We start from the raw sequence: 26,044 nt of genomic DNA on the forward strand, positions 1-26,044 counted from the left end.
ATCGTTGGGTTGAATGTATCTTTTCAAATAAGTGTTTTCTCTCAATTTATGCCTAGGAGGGGGGTTACTGGATTGTATGTTAGCTCTATTTTTAGTTTTTTAAGGAACCTCCATACTGTTCTCCATAGTGGCTTCAACAATTTACATTCCCACCCACAGTGTAGAGAGGGTTCCTTTTTCTTCATACTCTCTCAGGCATTTATTATTTGTAGGCTTTAATTTTATGTATGTATTTTATTTTTTGCTAGATTTTGCTTTTTTTGAAAAAAGGATGTTGAAGAAAAATGTCAAGGCCACTCACGGAAGTTCTTTCACTGCCTGAACTGTTCCTATTTTTTATTAAATTCTTTGTTTTATATTGAAATATAGTTGATTATTGACAACGTGTGTGTTAGTTTCAGGTGTATAGCAAGTGATGAAGTTATATATATATCTGTTTATTTTTTCAAATTCTTTTCCCATTCAGGTTATTATGGAGTATTGAGCAGAATCTTCAGAGAGCTTTGTATGACTTACCATCTTTAATCCCCCAAGGGTCCTGGTGGTCTTTATTATTACCCTCCCCATTTCACAGATGGGAGACAGCTCTTGAGTTATATTCCATAGCCGTGGAGCCATGACTTGTCAGTCTGTCTCCAAAGTGTGTGCTCTTCTCACTATTCTGTTAAGAATCTTACGTGCAGTGTGCCATGGACGGCATATTCATGTGTTTTAAATGAAACATTTTAAGAGTTGTGTTCAGTGGAGCATTCCGTCTCCTAACTTGGTTTATTGCCTCTGTATTTAGTAACTGGTCCCTGGTGCCTGAGATTGGAAGATGTTTTGATATAGAAAATGAAAATGCCTTTTGTTTCCAGTGATCCAGTAATGCCTTGTCCTCCAATATAGGTGACAGAACCCCAGATCTCAAATGATTGTACTTGGAGATAGTTCACCTCCTCCTAACTCCGTTCACTTATCCTAGACCCCCAAAATATAAACCTTTATCAGGTTTTTGATAGTGCTGAAACATCTGAAAGATACTGTCATTCTACTTTGAATTTATAAGATCTACCTTCTCAAAGAGAATCTTGGTGGAAAACATGTTTTAGTCTTGTATCAAATAAGAATTCATGTTTTGAAGGTCAGTCCAATTCAGTTCAGTCGTTCAGTCATGTCCAGCTCTTTGAGACCCCATGAATCGCAGCACGCCAGGCCTCCCTGTCCATCACCAACTCCCAGAGTTCACTCAAACTCATGTCCATCGAGTCACTGATGCCATCCAGCCATCTCATCCTCTGTCGTCCCCTTCTCCTCCTGCGCCCAATCCCTCCCAGCATCAGGGTCTTTTGCAGTGAGTCAACTCTTCGCATGAGGTGGCCAAAGTATTAGAGTTGCAGCTTTAGCATCAGTCCTTCCAATGAACACCCAGGACTGATCTCCTTCAGAATGGACTGGTTGGATCTCCTTGCAGTCCAAGGGACTCTCAAGAGTCGTCTCCAACACCACAGTTCAAAGGCATCAATTCTTCGGTGCTCAGCTTTCTTCACAGTCCAACTCTCACATCCATACATGACCACTGGAAAAACCATAGCCTTCCTTGACTAGACAGACCTTTGTTGGCAAAGTAATGTCTCTGCTTTTTAATATGCTCACCACTGGACAAATCACATCAAGTATTTTTCCTATCATGGATGGAGCAGCAAACTATGCAGAGTGAATATGAATGCAGAATTTTTAAATTTTAGGTTGTAAGGACCTCACAGGTATGGAACAGTGTGGCCATGTCCAAAGCAGTGATCAGGTCACAGGCACCTCTCTGTGCTTCTTTTTTGGGGGTCTCCTTACAGGGTCATCTCACGAGGCTGTTTCTTTGATACCTTATATAGTATGAGGGCTTACACACAGTACAGCAGTGTGTGGAGGGTGCGTGTGCGTGTAATTGTCTGTATGCATACACGTATAATTGCTTTGTGCAGGGCCATATCGTGTACATAAGTGTGCATTTACATTTCTTTGGAAATAGGAAAGTGGCTTTGACTTACTAGAAGCACTGACCACTTAAAATTTGGCTATTATAGAAAGTGATCAGACTAAAATACAATTGATGTAACTACGTACTACTCCAGACAGTAGGGTTGGTTAGCCACATAGCAACAAACTGAGTTATCAGGATGACAAAGTGACAGTAGTTTACAGAGTAAACAAAAAAGAGCCGCAGATACGACCTGGGGCCATCTCAAGACAACATAGATAACAAAAGCAGCCCACCTGAATATTATGGCGCTTGTACTGCTGGTGAGTACAGTTCAGAGGAGGAGCGCTGTGGTGGGGGAGGCCATGAGGCAGAGCTCTCGGGCAGTTTCAGATCCATCAGTGACTTGTGGACGGGCCTAGCAGCATCCCTGTTTCGCGGCACCTTTGTAAACGTTCTAGTTCTGTTGGGACTTCTCTGGGGGTCGAGACTCTGGTGGTTAAGATTCTGTGTGCTTTCCCTGCAGAGGGCATGGCTTCTATCCCTGGTTGGGGAGCTAAGATACCACATGCAGTGCAGCCACCCCCCCAAAAAAAAATGTTCAGTTGTGGGAAGTAGTTTTGCTATAATTCTTCCAAAACACTGATTTATTTTTCACTTTGAATGGCACACCGAGTAGTGCGTTTTTCATTTTCCTTTCATTGTTCTAGAAACCCAGTAGTGTCCCGAGTTGGTGTGTGCTCAGAATCACTTGAGATGCTTGCGAAGCTTGCAGCCTCTGCACCCCATCCCGAGAGATTCAGGGTGTGACCAGGGAGGTCTGCGGTTTCACAAGCTCCGAAGATGGCTCTGAAACCAGTGGTCCCCATTCCTCTCCCCAAGGGCTCACAAAATAGGATGGCGCCCCAATTCCTGTCCTTGGGAAAACCTGCATCTGGAGCTCAGACATCCCCTGAAAGGGACATCTGAAACCACTCATTGGCCCCTTCTCCCTTTTTCACAATCCTTGCATAAGCCCATTTGGCTCATTCTCCCAACAGTGAGTGGTCACCTCTCTACAGTGATAAGGACTGGCCTGTGTTGGCAGGAGGCTGGGCCCTCTCAGTTATTCACAGTGAATAGGGGTGGAGAGCACGCTCTTCCTGACTCAGGTCTGATCCTCCCCCCAACCCTCACATAGTTCCTTGTTTGCTCCTGTCCCTTGTTTCATAACCAGGTTGTAGGGAATTTATGCTTTCTGAGAAGAGCTCCCTACCCTTTGAAGATTGTTTTTTAAGGCTTTTTCTGTGAGGATACTGTTTTCACTATTGAGTAAGAGAGTAATTGAAGATTATTATGTCAGTGAGGTCTAAATATGCAATAATGTCATTTAAAAATTAACACATCATTCTGTTCAGTTCAGTTGCTCAGTCATGTCCGACTCTTTGTGACCCCGTGGACTGCAGCACCCCAGGCTTCCCTGTCCATCACCAGCTCCCGGAGCTTGTGCAAACTCATGTCCATCGAGTCGGTGATGCCATCCAACCATCTCATCCTCTGTTTTCCCCTTCTCCTTCTGCTTTCAATCTTTGCCAGCATCAGGGTATTTTGCAGTGAGTCAGTTCTTACCATCAGGTGGCCAAAGTATTGGAGCTTCAGCTTTAGCATCAGTCCTTCCAATGAGTTTTCATTACTGATTTCCTTTAGGATTGACACATCATTAGAACACCACAAAAATCCTTGCTGCAGACAATGGTTGGGAAAAACAAAAACAATTGATGGCAAAAGTTTAAGATGAAGCATAGTATTTACATAATGTCAATCAATCTCCTGTAAGATATTGATTACAGCAGGAAAAACAGGAGCTTTACTATGGAGAAACTCTTAGGCACCACCTCAATCAAGAAGTCGAGATCAAGCACCAGTAAAAAGATCTATTAATGTAATGTAACCCTGGATGCAATGCATGGAGATGGGCACATCACTGCTGTGGTATCCTTCCCTATAACGTTGGATAGTGTCCATCCACCCATAAGAAACATCCAACAGGCCCAAAGTGCATGCCATTATACAAAACATCTGACCAGTGTTCTTTGGGGGTGTTGAGGTCATCAGAGGCAAAGCAAGACTGAGGAACTGTCACAGATTAGAGTAGACAAGAAAGCTGTGACAACTACATGCAGCACAGGATCCGGGGCTAGATCCTGTGAGAAGTAAAGTCTAACTCAGAGGCCGCAAGTCTCTGTGCTGTAGCATTGTTACTTAGCAGTTTTCACAATTGTGCTGTGATCATCTAAGGTGCGGACATGAGGGTACGCTGAGTGAAGTATATGCAGGAACCTTCTTCTGTTTTTGCCCCCTTCTGTAAGTCTGAAATGATTACATAAGACAGAGCTGGAGAAAAAAGAACTTTTATTTTGTAATGTATCAACACTCTGCAATAGCTTAGCATTCAGCCACTCTCTTCAGCATGTATCCCCCACACGTATTTTTTATATTTTAGCTCTACTGAGTCATTTGTGGTTGATTAGCTCCTTTGGGGAGTGAGGGGGAGTAACACAATTTTTGTGTGTATTATAAAATATTTATGACCAACGTAACAACTGGCTGTGTACCCACCCCCCAACTTTTAAAAATATGATAGTGCAGTGAAGTCCCCCGCATTGCATTCTTTTATGACATTCTGCCCCTCTGTTCCTCATTTACCACCCACACATAACTGCCACCACTTACAGTTAATCAATAGAGCTTACTGTTTACCAGTCCTATTTCAGTGTTTTGCCCTTTTCCAAACTGACATAAATTGCATTGTGCTGTATCATATCTACAACTTGCTTTTTTGGCCCCACTTTATGTCTGATTCATTCTTTTTCATCACTGTATAGATTTCCAACTTATGAATACACAATACATATTTGTCTTTTCTCCAGCGGGCAGACATATTGGGAGTATTTTTGGTTTGGGGTTTTGTTTTCAGCATGGTTATTCATTTTAAGAAGTATTTCCTCAGGTCAAAAGAGATCTCTACGTTTTCTGAACTCCAATAACACTGCCCACCGCTTTTAGCTCAGCGTTTACAACCTTTCAGTACACTTCTTTTTCTTTTCTCCTGTAGCAGGTAGATAGCTGGGAGATGGCTTCTTGAGGATCTCATTCTCCGAGATGGACATTATTGGAAAAATAAGAATTTCATTTTGTTGACTGAACAAGTAAATACTTAATGAATTAAACATGGTCTACAAACAGATGTTGGGCATATTTGTGTTTATTTTCTTAGTTGTTGTATGGTGTTGTGTCTTGGGGACTTTTCTTGTTAGATTTATGCAGTGTCAGAAACTGGTCACTGAGTTTGAAATGTGGAGCATAAATCAGCTTAAAACTTCAAGAAATCATACTCTAGGTCTGCAGGCAACACAGGTACAGGTGTGTGTGTGTGTGTGTGTGTGTGTGTGTGGTGTGTGCACGTATGTGCGCATGTGTGTTTGTGTATATTTAACTTTGAAGGAGAAAGTTTGACAAAATTAGCAATTTAATCTGCACTTTGGCGTTACAAAGCAGGAGGGAGTTTGCTAGTTTATATTATGGCAGAACTCTTGCTTTTGTGTATCATTTTTGTTAGAAAGTTAATATTTAATGTTGATCATTTTGTATGGGTGCCCAGAATGGAATTGCCCAAATTAGTTCTTTGTCTCTAAAATTCTTTTATTTGAATGTTCGTCTTGCTCCATGAAAACACAGAGCAGGTTTTATAGCTCTCTTGCCCACCTTACTTGATTTCTACAGCAGTTTTGGCAGAGATAAGTTGTGCTAGTATTGTCCATATTTTACGGTGAGGAAGGAGCACTGGATTGGAAGCCGGCAGAGGTTGTTTGCTCAGGGACCCTAAACAGCACCAGAAACCAGATCTTTCCTGGCTCTGTCCAGAGATGCCAGTTTCATTGCATACACTAAGCAAAAATATTAAGACATTTTTATTTTGCTGGCATTTGAATACTTGGTTCAGTAACATGATGCCAATCTGACCGTTCCCCATAGTGATGCAGGGAGTCCCTCATCACTGTTAGTGGCTCTTTCTAACTGCCTTTTTACTGCCCTCTTTGTTAGAAGGGTTCTGAGAAAAGCTGAAACCAAACCTTACGAAAGAGCATGTCCTGACAAGTATGTGTTCTAAAGGAAAGAAAAGCCTTGTAAGTGGAACTGATAGGAAGGTGTGACACAACCGAAAGTTAAAATAATCTGAGGAGACAAATGACTTTTTGATAGCTCGAGACCTGTAGAAGAATTAAAACCTCTCAGCATATAGACTGGTGCAGTTGATCACTCACATTGCAGTGTTTAAAAAGGCAGAAGCAGTACACTTAGAATATTGTCTTCATGTCAGAAATGCACCTCGTGCTTGAAAATGATAAAAAATTACAATCGATCCTTACAACTGTTCTGTTCATCTTTATTGATCAGGTGCAAGAAAGATAAATCGCAGCCCAAATAAGATTATAGTAAATGTTAGCATCGTCGGGGACTCTAGGTTGATAGAGAGCCATTCATCATCTCAAATGGTGACCTGTCCATTGCTCCAGCCATCCTGAGCCGGCTGTCTAATCACATACCTATTGATTTTATCTACATCCAGCAAACCTGGATGTGACTGTCATTGGGCAACCCAGATTGTTAAATGCAAAGGGGTCACTGGGTGTGAAGAGGATTTCACTTTCATTTTCTCACCAACCAACAATGATGTATTAAAAAATAAACCACCCCAAGTCATGCATGTGAAACCTGAGTGAATAGAGAACGAAGGGACACAATAGACCACTGCATTGCATTGTGTTCTTTTGTACCGCAGTGCATTTTGCAGGGTATTTCATGGAGTCTGAAGGCTCATCGGGTCATTTAGGCCACCCCCTGCAGTAAGACAGGTTTCACAGTAGCTAGTCAGAATGGATCGTTTTTAATATTGCTGCCCCAGGAAAGGCATTACTTGGCTCTTACAACTTGATTTATATTGCTTATGTGTTCATTCATGTAATAGTGGAAACATTTTTTAATAAAAATTACCTAAATCTGCCCCCTTGTTCTTACTGATTAATTTGTTATAAATGTTGATGCTCTTGTGGTCGTATGGAGATGACAGAACAAATTGTACTTGGTAAAGAATCCATCTTGAGGACAAATATACAGTGTAAAAAGAAATGATCCTTTAATATCCTAGGTGGAACACTGGAATGATAGGAAAATATGGTGTGTGAATTTCACATTTCATCTCAAGTGCTCTTTGGTCTTGCAGTGGTAGATTCCAAATACGGGAGATCAAAATAGTCTTTCAGAACTACGTTAGGAATTTTTTCAGAAGGTTCAAATATTGATGACTTACATGAATGTTTAGTCTGTGATTACAATGTGTATGCCAACAATGATACCATTATTAAATATATAATCTTACATGTTATTTTAAGTATTCCTGTCACCATGCAAGAAATCTTCCTCCTCCTGCTGGAGCGGCAGACACAAGATTTTATGTAGTTTTTGAAATCGTAAGTCTTGCACACATGTTGTCCTCTTGAGTAGTGAAAACTCTGCTATCTCTTTATCCACAGAGCTCAGAGTTCTACAAAGTTACCACCGAGCAATACCAGAAAGCTGCTGAGGAGGTGGAAGCAAAGTTCAAGTAAGTCTTTAATAGTATTATCATTATGTACCCTTCCCGACAAGACGAAAGCACGCCTTTACCACTCTTTCACACGTACGTTAGCCCTCTGGAATACTTGGAAGTGTGTTTGGACCAATATTGCTATCATGGAATTCCAGTGCAAGGGACAGGCCTCTGATGAAAGTATGTTGCAACTCCATTTTATGAACTCTGGCGAACTTGAAAGCAATGGTGGTGGTGTTTTCATTTGGAATATGATTTTAGTAGGATACCCCTGATTATGAAGGGGATGTTAAATTGTTGCCTCTAACAGTAGAAACACAGAGATCATTTACTTTCATATAATAAAATGATGGAGATGTCCAAATTTGGGTATCTGTCTTTCTCCCATTTAAGCTGTTTTTATTGCTTTACGTGTACCTTGAAAACATTTAAATCACAGAACTTTCCCTTGCCCTTGATTATGAAGGTGATGTTAAATTGCTCCCTGTATTAATCCTTGGGATGATTAAATGAGTGTTCTGTAATTGATGGATCAGAGTGTCCCTGACCCATAGCCCTGTGCTTTCCCTTTGCTTTCAGTACTCACATTAGGTAAGAAAACATTCAGAATTTTCCTGAGTGTATAGATACTTCTGCTGTGTAACCACTGTTAGTCGCACATGTGCAAATTAGTGAAGCACAGAAAGGTGTTGTGACAGGTTTAGTCAAAAGATTGTATTAGGCTCTGACCTCCTTCCTTGGCATGTTTATAAGCATTTGATAAAATGATTAAACCCTAGGGTAGAATGTTATTACTTTCTGCCGTAGTGTAATTTGTGTGGTAATGGATATTGGTGTTATTTTAATGTTGATTTAAAATATTTTTTAGAAAAAGTATGATTTAAGGTATATTTAAATAGATAGAACCCTCCAGTCTTCCTTAGTGAAATTATCTCTTTAGGAGCAGACAGGAAAGACCTTCTAAAAATGAGCCATAAATCTCACTCTTAAAGGTTAATGTGCTATCTTCAGAATGTAGATATAGAATTGGATAGATTTTGATTTTCAAAGACACTCTCCATATGTATTCTTAAAGTTGGGTTTTTATCTTTCCCACGAATGGCAAAGCAGTGTTTTTCAAGCCTTTCGTCTCTGTACTGTGAGAACCTTTCACTTGGCACCCCGGATCTGTCTTCTTTGTAAGGTTGAAGCTATACAAATAAGTAAAATTTAAGATAAATCAAAGGAGATCCATTCTGACCAGGATGATCTATGAAGTCATAAAGAAGATGGCATTTTAGTTGAGGCTTGAAGAAGAGTATCGAGTAGTCAGGAGGGAAAGGTGTTCAAAAGGAAAACCATGCCCCGGAGTTGGTGGCTGACAAACTAGTTAAGATCAGTGGTTTGTTGCAGGGAGACTAGTGCAAGGTAAGGTGGAGAAGCTTGTAGGGGCTTTCGTTACCTGCTGAACTAAGAAGCTGCTCTTCATTTAGCCGTAAGTCATAGTCTTCCAGGTGGTGCAGCAGTAGGGCATCCACCTGCCAAGGCAGGAGACACAAGAGACTCAAGTTGAGTCCCTCGGTCAGGAAGATCCCCCGGAGGAGGAAATGGCAACTCACTCCAGTATTCCTGATTGAGAAATCTCATGGACAGAGGAGCCTGGCAAGCTACAGTCCATGGGGTTACAAAGAGCTGGACACGATTGAGCGCACACACACAAGTTACACACACATTGAAGATGTTTGGCCAGGTGAGTACTCTGAGTTCTGTGGTCCTTTAGTAATAATAAACTGACAGTTAACGCGAGGTTTGATTGGAGGCATGGAAAAGAAAAATAAAAAGCCAGAAATACCAGATGAGAAGTCTCTGGCAAGTGAAAGAAAAGAGATGGATGCAAAAGTCACTGAGAGATTAGATGTGAATTAGTGATTAATTGGTGTACTGGTTTGCTAGGGCTGCCACAGACTGAGTGGCTTAAACGACAAAAGTTGATTTTCTCACAGTTGGGGAGTCTGGAAGTTCAGGGTCAAGATGTAAGCAGGGTTGGTTTCTCCAGGGGCTTTTCTTCTTGGCTTACACGTGACTCTCTTTACATGGTCTTCCCTCTCTCCATCTGTGTCCTCATCTCCTCTTATAAATCACATTGGATTAGGATCTACCCTGATGATGATTTCATTTCACCTTACCTCTTTAAAAAATCCTCTGTCCACATTCACTCTCTAAAGCACCAGGCATTAGGATTTCAACACACAAATTTTGGGGGAGATGCATTTCAGCCCACAGCAAACACTTGGATAGAAGGGATAAAGGAGAAACAGAAATATGAACTTAGTATGTTGGAAAGAAGATTGGCGGAAGCTGAATTTCACAAACAAGTCTGATTTTAGATGAAAAGACTCTCTCTTCTGAAGCCACACCCAGCTGCCATGTCATGGCCCTGGAAAGCATATAATCCGGCCTGGACTGGCCTACTGCAGAATGAGAGCCTGCGTGGAGCACAGAGGGAAGTCGTGACGACTGACCTTCTCCACAATGGCGTGGATCTGTAGGGTGTACTTGGTTTTAAGCAGAGCCTCAACAGCTATGGGGTCGCACAGGGTCGAACACGACTGATGCGACTTAGCAGCAGCAGCAGCAACAGCATCATCCTCTTTTATCTTTAGAAGGTGGTGTTCTTGATCAGCTCCTACTCTGATCCGATGTAGTAGACAGTTTAACCTTCCCCAGAGCAAACTGTGGCCCTTGTACTCAGCTTCTAGGAGTAATCTCTAAATCCTTGGAATTTCCCAAGTGAAAGAAATGTCTTCTTATTCATAACGGACCCCTTAGGCCATGTGGTATCAGCCCAGTGCCAAAGACTGAAGTCAGCCACATGAGCAGTCAGGCCAGCTTGTGCGACGAGGCCCCAGTGAAACTCTGGACACGGAGATGGGGTGAGCAGCTCTAGCTGATGCTGCTCTACATTTGTCACATACACTGATACCAGGAGGGCTGTCCCTCCTGGAGGCAGTGGGAACTTTGCATTGGGAACCCTCTCAGACTTTGTCCTGTGTTTCTCTTCTTCTGGCTGACTCTCTGTAGCACTTCCCATAATGAGCCATAGTTCTGAGTTTTATAGCTTTAGTGAGTTCTGTGAATCCTTTATCGAATTTTCAAAGCTTAGGGTAGTTTGGGAACCCCCTTGAACTTGCAGTTGATACCAGAAGTTAGGATAGTCTTGCGGACCCTGCCCTCAGACTTTGTGGTTTGGCCAACTCCAGTGCAAACAAAAATTCAGGAACGTCCGGAGCTGGCTCTTCAGAAAGTGGTTTTCTTTATGTCATGTTTTTCAGCCACTTCCTGCTAGGCTGAACTCCTAGAATACGGTATTTTGATTGGCAGCTTCATGCCAAGGAAATGATAGTGCTTCAGCAGCATGAGATGTTTACCACCTTTGAGGGCACAGAGATTCCTCAGTGGAATTGTGTTTCTCCTCAGAACCTTGGGGACTTCAGAGAATCATGATGTCCGCAGTCTTTGGCAGGACAGTGTACTGTATCCTTTCCATTGCAGAGCTGGACTCAGCTGACCCTCCTAGACAGCACACCCTGGAGGACTTTGAGGAGGGTTTCATTAATTTCATCTGATGGAAGGATTCTTTTGGGTACACCTTCATTACACGAGATGGAAGCTTCTTAAAATGCAATTTCAAGGGCACTGTTACACGCCTGATGGGGGTGGAGGGCTCCATACAAAACCACAGTAAAGAGAAAGAATAATGAACGCTCAGAGCATTTGGGGCCACATGTGACGAATACCAGTACACTGGTGCATCCTTCAGGACAGCTGATGGAATTGTCTTAGGGATGTTTAAATATTAACTCACACTTCAGTCCCTCACTGTATAGTATGGCAGCAAACCATGAAAACACTTGAGAGCCAATGGAATCCCACTCCCCACTCTCCCCACTTTGTTTTATTAGCACATCATTCATTCATAGTGCTTCTATGAAACCTGCCCTCAGCTGTGTTCTCAGTATATAGCCATGAAGGAGACAGGTGGGTCTTACCGGCATGAAACTTAGAAGCTCATCATAGGAGAGCAGGTGGAAGACAGAATTTTAATAACCCAAAGCTTCCAAAAAAATCCAGAGTGAGTGCTACTGTGGTGAGATAATTGCATCCCTAATAAACATGAAGTTATTAAAAATTATTTATCATTTTTTCAATGGAAATTAAGTAATTTGGGATCAAGAATGTGTGTTTACTTTCATGCAAGAACTTCCCCCCCAAAAAAGCTTTAAAATTAGCTATAAAACTGAAATCACTGGGTAAACTCACTGATGTGTATACACACACACACACACACACCTATATCTAGCTTCTGTTCTAAAGATACACCTTTTCAGCTCAGCTGAAATGGTCATTGTAAGTACCCCTTACCACCTTTATCACCCTTTGTTATTATCTGTTAAATAGAGCAAATTATGGTGTTAGTTCTGGGTTAGTTTTCTGGCAGTAATACCATGTTGTAGTTCTGTTAATGAAAATTATGTTCAGTATTAATCCTTGTAGTCTACCTTATAGATAATTAAGCAAAATATTATATTAATTGTTATATTGATAGTGCTTATTAGCACAGACAGGTCTAGCACAAAGTAAATTGCTTAATTAACTATTAGATTTTTTTTTCTTTTTATTATATATTGTTACTTTTATATTAGTATTTTATTGTTATATCCAACTCATGTTGTAAAACTCTGCACCATTGGAGAAATTTCTATATCTAGTTCCAGACACAATCGAGATGATGTTAAAATCTCCCGGGAACTTCCCTGGCGGTCCAGTGGCTAAGACTCTGCACCTCCACTTTAGGCAGCACAGTCTCCATCCGTAGTCTGGGAACTAAGATCCCCACATGCCATGGGGCAGGGCCAGAAAAATTTTTTTAAAATAACAAAAGAACAAACACACTGTAGGAACTTGTGGAGGTTTCTGTATTTGTTTTTAGAAAAAAACAAAGAACTCCCAAAAGAGCATTAGAGAGAGATCATAGCCATGGGAAGTTCATAGTCCAGCCGGGAGACGGCATGTAAAGCGCTTAAGACGGGACAGCCCAGTACGCGCTGTGTCAGAGCTCTCAGGATGGACAGACAGAATCAGGAGTGTGCAGACGGTGCTGCAGGGCTCTGTGTTAGGTCAGCATCAGAATCCAGTTGCCTTCAGTGGCTTGTTGTCAATATATCACACCTACAGAGAGGAAACGTTACCACAGTGTTATGTACACACAAGTTGTTTTTAAAATACAGAAACAAACATGAAACAAATGTGTAGAGCAATATCAAAGCAATGTGAGATATCGTAAAGGCAGTGTAAACCTCGGGAAGACAATGTAATAGCAAACAAACATTTCAGAGATGGCTGATCTTTCCGTCCCATGTTTTCCTTTAGATAATGGACTGGCCACTTCTACCTTCCATAACAACGTATATGGCAAGTGGCATAGATCTATTGAAAATACTTCTGGACTGATCTCATTAGAGGTGTAACTTTTTAGCTTGGCTTCAGTGTCTTTGAAGGATGAAGCACTCGTAAAGGAGTGTGATTCTGTGCGGTCGGATGTGAATGCTGGTAATGCTCCTTTGTGTGCCAGGCGTTAGCAAGGGTTTTCACTTTTATCCTTGAACGAAGTTGTTCAAACCTGACTTACAAATTTAGGCTCATGGAAGAAGCCTGGGTTATCCTTGTAACGTATTAAAAGATTAGTTACCCCGTGGAAGGAGTTTAGGTGATTCTGCAGAATGCTTTGCAAAAACTGTTCCAGATAAAATGGCTTTTTAAAGTATTATATAGTCAAATGTTTGCATCAATGTAAAATTCTTTTCACTTTAAAATGTCCTTGGTTTTATTAGGGTTTCACTTTGGCCATGCTGTTTAGTTTCTCTTTGGGATGTGTGATTTTAATAGCTACACTACGAATGAGTTAGTGAAGCTGAGGATGACATGCCCGTGGTATCAGCAGGTGTTTCTCGTGTTCTCTGTAATTACACATGTGGATTATGGACAGTTTTAAGCAAGTGTTTAAAGATCCTGCTTAATTGGCTGTAAAATAATTAAATAAGATTTTGACTGGCAAATTTATAATTCTGTTCGATGCATAAGCCAGTGGGCTTGAATGTCAATGTGACTTGAGTTTGGAAGTATTAGATTAATAGGACTAATTGTACTGCGGGGATACAGTTTACTCTGATTAATAGTCTTAGAGCTCTTCTAAAAGTTTCGCCGAGGAAATTTATGTTGCTTACATTCTGCTTAAACTTTTAATTAAAGCCTATTTCCAAAGTTTGAGATATTTAGCATCGCTGTGCCTCTTCCCATTTTTCCGAAAGTTGAACTCCTATAATTTTTCAGTGATGCCAGCTGCCTCATTGAGGAACTTGCCTTATCAAAAGGATTAAAATTATATACTGTCAGGCATGTATCTGTGTCTGCAGCTGACAGTTTCGCTGCACATCATCTCTAACACTTATTGATGTCTGCTTATAACCTACTTTCGTGCTGCGTGAATGGCTCTGATATACCACATGTACATGATAAATGTTTTACCTCTGATTCTCATTGATCAATTTCTAAATGATCAAATGGTTTATCTCAGTAAGACACTAATTCACATTGATCAAATTCTAAATGACCAAGTCAACTTGGTTTTCTGCTGAACACAAATTGTATTAAAACAACATTACTTGAACATGCTGGCTCTTCCAATGCAGGAGTTATGTTACCAGCAGTTACAGTATAACTAGAGTTATTGTATTATAAAGATGTCTCCTCCATAATGAAAAGTTTACACAAGAAGAGAAGAATGCAATATTACAGGAAGAACAAGACTTCGGGCAAGGATTGGGGCTTTTACTAACTAATTAAATTCCACATTTGTATTGGGCCTTCACCCCCCTCCTTTTTTTTTTTTAAATTTGAAGGGCTGTGAACAGGAAATACAGCAGCTGCAGTGGTGACATTTTATTCCCTACGATCCTTAGAGTCAAGCAATGCCTTGATTATTTTGTAAGAGACTTAGCAACGGAAGAGGTTAAATTCTAGAAAAAGTAAATATACCTGTACTCCTTGTATGTACACCTGGCTATAATTGCCTAGTTAGAAGTATAGCGTTGTGTGTTGTTCTTGTTTTTTTAAACATCAACTCACCTCTGTCATCTTCCACAGTGTTTCACGTTCCCACTAGAGTTTGTCTGATAGCAAATACCCACTTGTCTGAAACGTAGTCTTGATTACCTGGAACACCTCACTCCTCAGGCTGGTTATTTATTATATCTTTGTCTTGTGTTTTCCATCTCTAAAATGTAAATTTTAACTGCCATTCTCTTTAGGGCATTCAAGCTGAGAAGGTTTTAAAGTTGAAAAAGAAAAAAAAAAGTTATTATTGATCCTCATCTAAAAAATGGACCTAAGTAGCTATTTTACTTCGATCTAAGACGCCGCCTACCATGGGTATGGCAGCCCCTTCTGTCCTTCATCCGGGGATGTGAGGAGCGGAGCTGGCCACCGCAAGAAGCTGTGTCATTCTCTTCCCCCACATACCCCAAAATAGCAGACTAGTGCCAAGGCAAGTGAGACCTGCTTTGGAACACACCAGTGTTTGACTCTACTTCTTACGATGAGCTTGTAGAATTGCTTAGATTTCTAAGGAAACTAGGTGATTAAGGCCTTCTCCCCGCCTTTAGGATCGGATCCCTCCTAATCACATCTGTCTAGTTAGCTAGTTAGTTTCTTCTTCAAGTGGGAGCTCTATCCTTAGTCTACATGCTTAATTCTCTAAGGTAACGGAAGATTAAATGCCAAGAAACACTAACACCACTTGGGAGTTAGGTTTCCACCTGCATCAGTTCTGCATACATTTAATTATAATTGCCCATTTAGAAGTATAGGGTTGTTTGTTGTTTTTGTTGAGACATGACACCATAAAACTCCTGGAAGAGAGAGCACAGGCAAAACAGCCTACGGCATAAATTAACAGTGCTTTCCTAGGTCAGTTCCCCAGGCAATAGAAACAAAAGCAAACAGAAACAAATGGAACCCAAACTCACAAGGCCCTGCACAGCAAAGGGAACCACAAGCAAAGTGAAAAGACACCCCTCAGACTGGGAGGAAACACTCGCAAATGATGCAGCCAATAAGGGCTCAATCTCCAAAACACACAAACAGCTCATGCAGCCCAGTCTCAACTCAGGATGGGCAGAAGACCCAGACGGACACCTCTCCAAAGCAGACGCCCAGAAGGCTACCAGGCACATGAAAAGACGCTCAGCAGGGCCAGCCATCAGAGAAATGCAAATCCAAACCTCCGTGAGGCACTTCCTCACACCAGCCAGAATGGCCATTATCAAAATGTTCAAATACCAGATTCTGGAGAGATTGCTGAGAAAAGGGATACCGCCGCCCCCTATACGCATGCTGCTGGTGGGGATGCAGACTGGTACAGCCACTTTGAAAAACAAAGCACAGACTGTTGACCGTTCCTCACAGCTTTCCACTCAGTCCAGAAGCGTCTGCAGAAGGGGACAGGGCAGGGTGGCAAAGTGGATGAATATAGTACTAGAAGATGGAATATAGGAGTAAAAGGGCAGGACAGGGGTGTAAGCCCTAAGATGGTATTACCTATTTCACAAAACAATAGAAACTGCAGCCATTTCATGAACATGGGCAGTAGGTCTCCAGGTCTAGAGGGTCACAGTGGAAACCCCCTTATCATTTCAACAGTGTGTGTGAAGGAACCTCAAGCAGTGCTACAAGCCGGTGGAACCAGGTTGGCCACATCCTGCGTTCGATCCGTGACCTGGAATTCTCTTCCAGGCCTCAGCAGTGGCAACTGGGGCTTGTTTGGGTTACTCTAGGAATCTTTTTTCCTTTAATACAGTCCATTTATGTGTTGCATGGAAATTATCAAAACCAGTCTTGTTGCGGCCCTTAGGTTAGTGGTCACAAGCTCCTGAATTCATGATTTGTTCTGCATGAGATAACGAATCATTTTGTTTTTCCCCTACAGGAACATTAGCATTGAACTTTCTGCTTTAATCAATACAATCCATTAAGAATCTAGTGTTACTCTACATGGTTATATGAAATATTAATTGCGCACTGTTAGTTAGATAAATGAAGATTCTACCAAAATGATAGCTTGTTTCTTTCTTTGTATCATAATATTTAAATGAGAACATTTTATATTCTGAGATGCACGATATTTTAGAATTATTGATCCTTGCTTATTTGAGTAATTAGCTACACAGCTCATAGTTTCCTAAAGGTATTTCTAACTGGGATTACTAAGTTTTTTCCTGTTGCTGATTGCAGCAAGAGTTCATTTACTTTTTAAAGGATCCATTTGGAAATAATTTTTAAAAATTTTACTTTGATGTTTTCAAAGCTGAGAAATAGTTATTTTGCTTTTTGAGTGCCACTCCGCTACAGGTAGAAAGCAGAGAAGCTTGTAGGGGGGCCAATTAGAGTTAATTACTGTCTGACTGACCGGCCACGCACAGGAAGACTTGTAGGAGGTAGATTTTCAGTTCTTGCCTTGTGTCAAATTTTCAAAGTTTAACCATCTAGAGCCTTAAGTGTGGTTAAAAATTACATCAAAGAAGTTATCTATGCATAAAAGTAATAGCTGTCAGGATGGTCTCTGGCAATCTGTATAGGCTCAGCCATACGGTGGTATCTGCTTGTGTTTCATCAGTCCCTGGTTTGGGAAGCCTATTCCAAGCGCTATCAGCCCTTCCTGCTCTAAACCAGATAATTAACCTAGGGTTGCCCACTCACTGTATCTAGGGTAAAACCATGGTGTTAACATTGAAACCAGGGTACTCATCATTGAACGGGCCTTCCTATTGTTTATTTGAATGTATAATGTCCAGATCATCTCTCTGGGTGTCAGTCTATCAAGGATTCCTATTTCTGGCTCTTTGCAGTTTTTCTTAACGTGTAAGCAAACTAAATACAAAAGTTGATAAATTTGGACTTTATTCATTAAAATGTTCTGCTCATCTTAAGACACCATTTTGAGAATACTAAAAATAAGCAAAAGACTTGAACAGACTCTTCAAAGGAAGATATAAGAATGGCCAATTAGCACATGAGAAGTGCTAATAACATCATTAGTTATCAGGGAATTGCAAATTAAAACCACTGGAATGGTAAAAATCAAAAAGATTGACAGTACTAAGTGTCTGAAAGGATGTAAAGAAACCAGAGTTTTCCTGCTTTGCTGGTAGGGGGTATAAAAGAGCAAAGTCACTTTGGAAGAAGCTTGACAGTTTCTTATAAATTTAAACATTCATTTGGTCCATGACCTAGAAATTCCAGGTCTAGGTATTTACCCAAGAGCAAAGAAAATACTCTCAGTGGTAAAGAATCCGCCTGCCAATGCAGGAGACATTGGAGACTCGGGTTCGATCCCTGGGTCAGGAAAATCCCCTGGAGGAGGAAATGGCAACTGACTCCAATATTCTTGCCTGGAGAATTCCGTGGACAGAGGAGCCTGATGGGCTACAGTCCATGGGGTCACAAAGACTCGGACACAACTGACCATGCATATATGAGAGAGAAAGAAAATATACATCTCCAGAAAGATTTGTATATCCGTTTATATCAGGTTTATTCATACTTGTCAAAAATTAGAAACCACTCATATGGTCACCAGTGAAGGACTGGATTAAAAAAGTTGTGGTATATTCATACAGTAGAATACTGTTCAGCAGTTTTTAAAAAAAAGCAAACCATTAATTCATATAACAACATAGATGAATCTCAGGAACATGTTAAGCAAAAAGAAGCCAGACATAAGACATTATTCATTATGTGATTCCATTTATGTGAAGTTCAAAAAAAAGGAAAGATTGGTCTATACTGATAGAAATCAGCAAGTAGTTGATGGGGATAGAAGGGGACTTGACTGAAAACAGACCCATGTGAACTTCCTGAGATACTGAGGATTCGTTTTCTGGGTAGTAGTTATAGGTGTATTTATAATTTTTGCTGCAATGTGAACACCTAGGTCAGTGAATTTTTTATGTTAATTATTCTTAAAATATCCTAAATTTCCTAATTTTAATCAGGGGAAAAAATGTCCAAAATACTGGGAATACGCTACTTCTAACAGTAATTTGTCCTAGGTAAAATAAGTTTCCTAAGTTTAATCACAGTTTTAAAAAACTTGTGATTTCTGATCTTATCCATAATCATATTTGCTTACTAGAATTTGAATACTTTATCTCAAAGTCAGGGCTGTTCGTTCAGTATATTTGATCTCTATAGCTATAGGAGTAAATCTTACTTTGTTTTCTTAAAAATAAGTTTCCCCCCTTATTATTATTTTCTTTTACTTTAAAAAAATTTATTGGGTATAGTTGATTTACAGTATTGCTGTTCTACAGCAAAGTGAATCAGTTATTTATAAACATATGTCCACTTTTTTAACAGATTCTTTTCACATATAGGCCATTACAAACTATTGAGTAGAATTCTCTGTGCTATACATATACAGTAAGTCCTTTTCACTTTCAGTTCAGTTGCTCAGTCATGTCCAACTCTTCGTGACCCCATTGAACCACAGCACACCAGACCTGCCTGTCCACTACCAATTCTCAGAGTCTACCCAAACTCATATCCATTGAATTGGTGATGCCATCCAACCATCTCGTTCTCTTGTCTTCCCCTTCTCCTCCTGCCCTCCATCTTTCCCAGCATCAGGGTCTTTTCAAATGAGTCAGCTCTTCGCATCAGGTGGCCAAAATACCGGAGTTTCAGCTTCAACATCAGTCCTTCCAATGAACACTCAGGACTGATCTCCTTTAGGATGGACTGGTTGGATCTTCTTGCAGTCCAAGGGACTCTCAAGAGTCTTCTCCAACACCACAGTTCAAAAGCATCAATTCTTCAGCGCTCAGCTTTCATTATAGTCCAACTCTCATATCCATACATGACCACAGGAAAAACTATAGCCTTGACTAGACGGACCTTTGTTGTCAAAGTAATGTCTCTGCTTTTTAATATGCTGTCTAGGTTGCTCATTGGAGAAGGCAATGGCACCTCACTCAAGTACTTTTGCCTAGAAAATCCCATGGACGGGGGAGCCTGGTGGGCTGCTGTCTGTGGGGTCGCACAGAGTCGGACATGACTGAAGCGACTTAGCAGCAGCACGTTGCTCTTAACTTTCCTTCCAAGGAGTAAGTCTTTTAATTTCATGGCTGCATTCACCATCTGCAGTGATTTTGGAGCCCCAAAAAATAAAGTCAGCCACTGTTTCCACTGTTTCCCCATCTATTTGCCATGAAGTGATGGGACCAGATGCCATGATCTTCGTTTTCTGTATGTTGAGCTTTAAGCCAACTTTTTCACTCTCCTTTCGCTTTCATCAAGAGGCTCTTTAGTTTTTCTTCACTTTCTGCCATAAGGGTGGTGTCATCTGCATATCTGAGGTTACTGATATTTCTCCCGGCAATCTTGATTCCAGCTTGTGCTTCCCCCAGCCCAGCGTTTCTCATGATGTACTCTGCATATAAGTTAAATAAGCAGAGTGACAGTATACATCCTTGACGTACTCCTTTTCCTATTTGGAACCAGTCTGTTGTTCCATGTCCAGTTCTAACTGTGGCTTCCTGACCTGCATACAGGTTTTTCAAGAGGCAGGTCAGGTGGTCTGGTATTCCCATCTCTTTCAGAATTTTCCACAGTTTATTGTGATCCACACAGTCAAAGGCTTTGGCATAGTCAATAAAGCAGAAATAGATGTTTTTCTGGAACTCTCTTGCTTTTTCGATGATCCAGTGGATGTTGGCAATTTGATCTCTGGTTCCTCTGCCTTTTCTAAAACCAGCTTGAACATCTGGAAGTTCACGGTTCACGTACTGCTGAAGCTGGCTTGAAGAATTTTGAGCATTACTTTCCTAGCATGTGAGATGAGTGCAATTGTGCAGTAGTTTGAACATTCTTTGGCATTGCCTTTCTTTGGGATTGGAATGAAAACTGACCTTTTCCAGTCATGTGGCCACTGCTGAGTTTTCCAAATTTGCTGACATATTGAGTGCCTTTAGTAATGTGTATATATCATCCCCAATCTTCAAATTTATCCATCTCCCCCCCACCCCATCTTACCACCTAATAATCATAAGTTTGTTTTCTCTGTCTGTAGCTCTACTTCTGTTTTGTGGATAAACTCATTTGTACCCTTTTTTAAAAATTCCACATATTTTATTAAATTATGTTTGCCTGTTATACATATGTGATATATATACTAGATTATATAAAAAGGATTTTTAAAGGCAGGATCTGTACATGAAACATTTATATAGTAACTCTGGTACTTTTTAATATTATAATCTTAGGCAGCAATGTGTTCATACTACGTATTGCATGAGCCCTGGCACAATGCTTGAAAACGTGTAAAAGCTTGCATCTTGGCCCTTACTGCATGTTGAGATGAAAGCACACGTTCCCACGTGAAAGTGTCGCCAAGCCTGCCCCACTTGCTCACATGGCTGCCTTGAGCTATTTAATGTGCTTTCTCATGCACTGGCCAGCACTTAAATTGCCCTACTCCTTGTGTGAGTGTGTTTGTCTAAATGCTGGTAATCAACTGCATCCCTTGAAAATTGATAGATGTGCTCGTTAAGGAGAGTGCTCACTCTTGGCTCCCTTCTCCAGTCACCTCAGCTACCGTTTCTGGATGAGGCTGGCAAGAAATACTGTGCAGTGATACATCTGGCTTTATACTCCTTTCCAAGGACTGAAACCTCCCCTTTGAGTATGTTAACACGCTTTGTAGGGATCTTACAAGCACAAAAAAGTCAGCTATTTGCCAATTGCAGTATTAACACAAGAAAGCCTAAGGGCTGCTGTTGTGTGGTGGGATTTCTTTTTTTTTTTATGGTTCTGCCATCCGCTCTTCATTTTGTTCTCTTGTGCTTCTGAGACTGCACAAACACCTATTTATGTGTGAGACAGATCCATCTGTGGAGACTCTGAAGTCCACCAGCCCGCCACCGGTATAAATTTCCACAAAGCTGCGTGTGTGTGAGGCACATTCTGTGTGGTTTATGATCAGGAGTCTGAAGGTAGCATACACCTGTTTCTGCTTTTAGGGTGAGAAATGAATTGCCAATTACTGTCGACGTGTGCAGACATGACACTTCATATGCTAGAAGCTTGCTCAGCCTGCTTTATGCTGGGTTCCCCACTATGAAACTGTCAGTTCTGAAAAAGGGGTGTGTGTTGGCAAGGAGGAGAAGAGGGAAGGGGATCAGTCCTTGATCCATTCCTGTCTTTTTGTGCTCCTGCAAAGTGGCGGGAGGGAGGTCAGTGCCTCTCACCTCTGTTTCCCCAGCAGAGCTCTTGAACAAGATGAAGTGATCAAAGCCGGACGCCAGCACGTCATCACAGTCTCATTACTTTGCAAGCTGCACGCCCAGATGCTGCTGTTTTCTGCATCAGGCTTCGCTGATTTACATGCATAACACCTCAGCTACAGCTCATTTGGTACTATTCACAATTAACTGGTTCTTGTCATGATAGAGTTTCTCTGATACAGAAGACCTTAATGTAAAGAGAATAACATCGCTAGGTGTAGCCTGTTTCTCTCAGACCTCCTGGTTGGTTGACAAGAAACAGGGATCAAATGTTTTGTCACTGCTTTGTTATTTGTGTTATTGGTGTGGTTAGTGGGGTGTGGGTTTGGAGGTATTTTTGAAGTCTTTGAGATACGAGATTTTCCTGGAGACCAATTTCATCAACTCCCCAATCTTGGAAGTTCTTTTCAATGAGTAGATTCTGATATCCTGTTTTCATTTGTTCGGTTTCTTCCCCCAGTGAAGAGCTGCTCAGGGACATACATTTGTTTTGAAGGGTAGTAATGTGACAGCTCATCATTACTATCAACAACACAGCCATCCGTCAGCGGTCTCTGATGCTCCACGCTCTGTGGGTGCTAGAAATGCAGAAATGGATGTCTGAGGCCCTGTCCTCGGAGGTCTGTTACTTGTTGAAATTATGAGTTCTGCTGCAGAAGTGTCAAAACCTGATGCTGGAATTATAACTGTAACAGCTATAACATTTGTTAGGGTTCCCTGGTAGTACAGAAGTTAACGATCTGCCTTGCAGTGTTGGGGACACAGGTTTGATCCCTGGTCCAGAAAGATCTCACATGGCATGGGGCAAGTAAGCCCACGTGCCACAACTATTAAGCCTGTGCTCTAGGGCCCGCGAACCGCAGCTGCCGAGCCTGCATGCCACTACTGAAGCCCGAGCACTCTAGCACGTGTGCTCAGCAGCGAGAGAAGCCACCACGATGAGAAACTCATAGCCCCCGATGTCTGCAACTAGAGAAACTCGCATACAGCAAGTAAGACCCAGTGCAGCCAAAAAAAAAACCCCACAACCATTTTTTAAAAAAAGTTTGTTCAAGAAGATTTGTTGAGTATTTAATACATTTCAGGTGGTTTTTATAAACTGGAAACACAGAGGTGAAGAGGCGTGATCCGTGCCCTCAGGACATTGGCAGTACACGTGAGAAGGCAGAAAGTACACAGCCACTGCAGCGTGGTAAATGCTCACAGAAAGGCACAGACCAAATAGGGTGGGGGTGAGGAGGATCTGGACTGCAGGAAGAGGGGCTTTTTTTTTTTTTTTTTGAGATTTTCTCAAGGTGAGCAAAGGGAGAATGACTTTGCATGAAGAGGGAATCAAATTCTAGAAATGGTTAGACTGAATGTGGGGGAGGTATAATGGAATAGGAGGCCAGAAAGGAAGATTAGAGTCGGACTTCAAAGGACTTAAAATGCTGTTTGTTTGTTTGTTTTAAATAATTTAATTTATTTATGGCTGTGCTGGGTCTTCGTTACTGCAAGGGATTTTCTATAGTTGAGACGAGCGGGGGCTACTCTCCAGTTGCAGTGCTTTGCCTTCTCATCGTGGTGGCTTCTCTCATTGCAGAGCATGGGCTCTAGGGTGCTCGGGCTTCAGTAGTTGTGGTGTGCAGGCTTAGGTGGCATGTAGGACCTTCCTGGACCAGGGATTGAACCTGTCTCTTCTGCCCTGGCAGGCAGATTCTTTACCAGTGAGCTACCAGGGGAACCCTAAATGCTGTGTTTTGAAAGGCAGAGTTATTGGGATGTGAGAATTGAACCAAAAGTTTTACCTACTCGAGAATATTTTTTTTTAATTTCTTATGCCTGGTGCCGGAGAAGGCAATGGCACCCCACTCCAGTACTCTTGCCTGGAAAATCCCTTGGACGGAGGAGCCTGGTAGGCTGCAGTCCGTGGGGTTGCTAAGAGTTGGGCACGACTGAGCGACTTCACTTTTACTTTTCATTTTCATGCATTGGAGAAGGAAATGGCAACTCACTCCAGTGTTCTTGCCTGGAGAATCCCAGGGACAGCGGAGCCTGGTAGGAGGCCGTCTATGGGGTCGCACGGAGTTGGACACGACTGAAGTGACTTACCAGTATGCCTGGTGCCCATAAATCTCATCATTAAGATTATGCCTTTTGAATTGGTCATTTTTTCTAGAAGGAGGCTGTCAAATATATAAATAGGATATTTGGTGCATACATACATGTGTATGTTGTAACAATCACGATTTGCTATTTATATTACTATTATATATACACATGTTAACATGCATTAAACATAAGCACATATCAGCCTATATTAATTGTCTCTTAGCAAAGTTCAGGGCCTTGAGAGAATGGGACATAGGAAAAAGTAGTTTTGATTGGAAAGATGGAGAGGAAAGAGTTCAGGAAAGGTTTAGTTCATAGGATGCTGTCTGGAGAAATCTTAGGGCAATTTTGCAGAGAAAGAGCCTTAGGAGATAGAGGGCCACCAAAAGGTAGGACACTGGTTCTGCATACTAGCCCTGTCCGTGCAGTCTGTGATACGAGATCATCTTTTAACTGAAATGGTATAATGACGGACTTAAATACCCTTAGCCATGATCTCTGTCCACAATGTCCTGAGAATTCTGCATGTTTTGGGAAAGAGTGCTTTGAGGCAGTTGTATATGGTTTATTCATTTATGGTCCCTGTGGGCCACAAGTCTTGGTTTATGTCTATAACTGTGCTTATGTGCACCCAGTGTATATAAAATTAGCTCATGGACTGCTGGTCCCCTTGAAGATTCTATTAGTATTATTAAATGAACCTTTTAAGAATTATTTCTCCTTCCCATTGCATTTTGTTATCAACTTTTGTCTGTTGATATCCTCCCTGGATGCTTAGTGTAAGTGAAAAACATGAAATTAATAAATGATAATGGATTTTTTAAACTGTCAATATAGTGCCCTCTACTTTTTTTACAAAACAAATGTAATTTTTTCCTCTTCCTTCTCAATCCCTTAAAAGTAGTGTGTGAAATTGTAGTTTGATACTCATCTTTCCAAGTTTACTTCTATCCACAGAACCATTAATAAACATACATGTTTCATTTTTACAAAAAATGAGATTATACCATCTATGTATTTTACCTTACATTTATTATGGGTATATCGCTCCTGGTCAACACATGTAAATCTAACTCCTGCTTTTCAGTACCTGCATAGTATTCCCTGGCATTATTGTACCATGGTTTATTGAATCCATCTCTTACTGACAGTTACTCAAGATTGTGTCTCAGTAGGTTTTATTTGTTTAAGGCTGCAGTGAGACACATTTGTACATAAACCCTTAGGAACTGGTACTTCTGTTTCCATGACGTGGATCGGGTTTGAATTACGACCAGTCCTTCTAACTATGTGGCATTGGGCTGCTTAACCTCTTGGGCTTCTTTTTGCTGATAAAGGAAATGTTTATATAAGACCTTATAGGGTTCATACAAGATGTGTAAGTTATGAGGATAAAATGCTGGGTACAGAGTAGGTGCTCAGCCCTACCTGGGGTGATAGCTAGAGATCTACTAGGGTGGGCTTACAGTGGGCAAGGCCCAGGTTACTTCACTTCAGAGGGTTTATTATTCTGAATCTATATCCAACCTCCCAAGCCTGTCTGTCTGTCTGTTGTTTTTTTTTTTTAAGAGGGAGAAGCCCATCTTGTGAAGAATTTCAGCCTTCTTGACTCATGCAATTTAAAAATATTACATTTTGGCAGAACCTTTGCAGGTTTTGCCGCTAGTCTGTAATTCCCCAGAGGTGAATTGCGAAGATTAGTGGTAGAACTTTTTCCATTAACTCTGGGAAAGACTACAGAGCAAAAAAATTGTCCTTTGGCAGAAATGTCAGTCCATACCTCTTTTGGAGCATTTGGGACTGAAGCGCTGAGAAGCTGATTTAATAGGGGAACTGAAAACCAAAATGTATACACAGCTTCACCTTTTCTAAGTGATGACAAGACAAGTGAAAAATACACCCTCAGAACTTGATGATGCAAAGAAAATAGGATCGTTGCTCCAGAAAGTACATTAAGGCTGGATCTTTAAAAGATTTGAGTGCTATGCTCTTGGC

At 41.2% G+C, this 26,044-nt stretch overlaps 1 protein-coding gene across 2 annotated transcripts in view; it reads left to right on the forward strand.

Annotated features, from left to right (window-relative positions):
• Window positions 1-26,044, forward strand: part of CHCHD3 (coiled-coil-helix-coiled-coil-helix domain containing 3) — a 292,378-nt gene that overhangs the window by 225,184 nt on the left and 41,150 nt on the right. For both annotated transcript variants that reach the window (XM_027538962.1, XM_027538963.1), the window contains one exon: window positions 7,528-7,598. In XM_027538962.1, the coding sequence (XP_027394763.1) occupies window positions 7,528-7,598 (71 nt within the window). The remainder of the gene's footprint in view (window positions 1-7,527; window positions 7,599-26,044) is intronic.

Source organism: Bos indicus x Bos taurus, chromosome 4 (genome assembly GCF_003369695.1).
Source record: "Bos indicus x Bos taurus breed Angus x Brahman F1 hybrid chromosome 4, Bos_hybrid_MaternalHap_v2.0, whole genome shotgun sequence".
Classification (NCBI taxonomy): domain Eukaryota; kingdom Metazoa; phylum Chordata; class Mammalia; order Artiodactyla; family Bovidae; genus Bos; species Bos indicus x Bos taurus.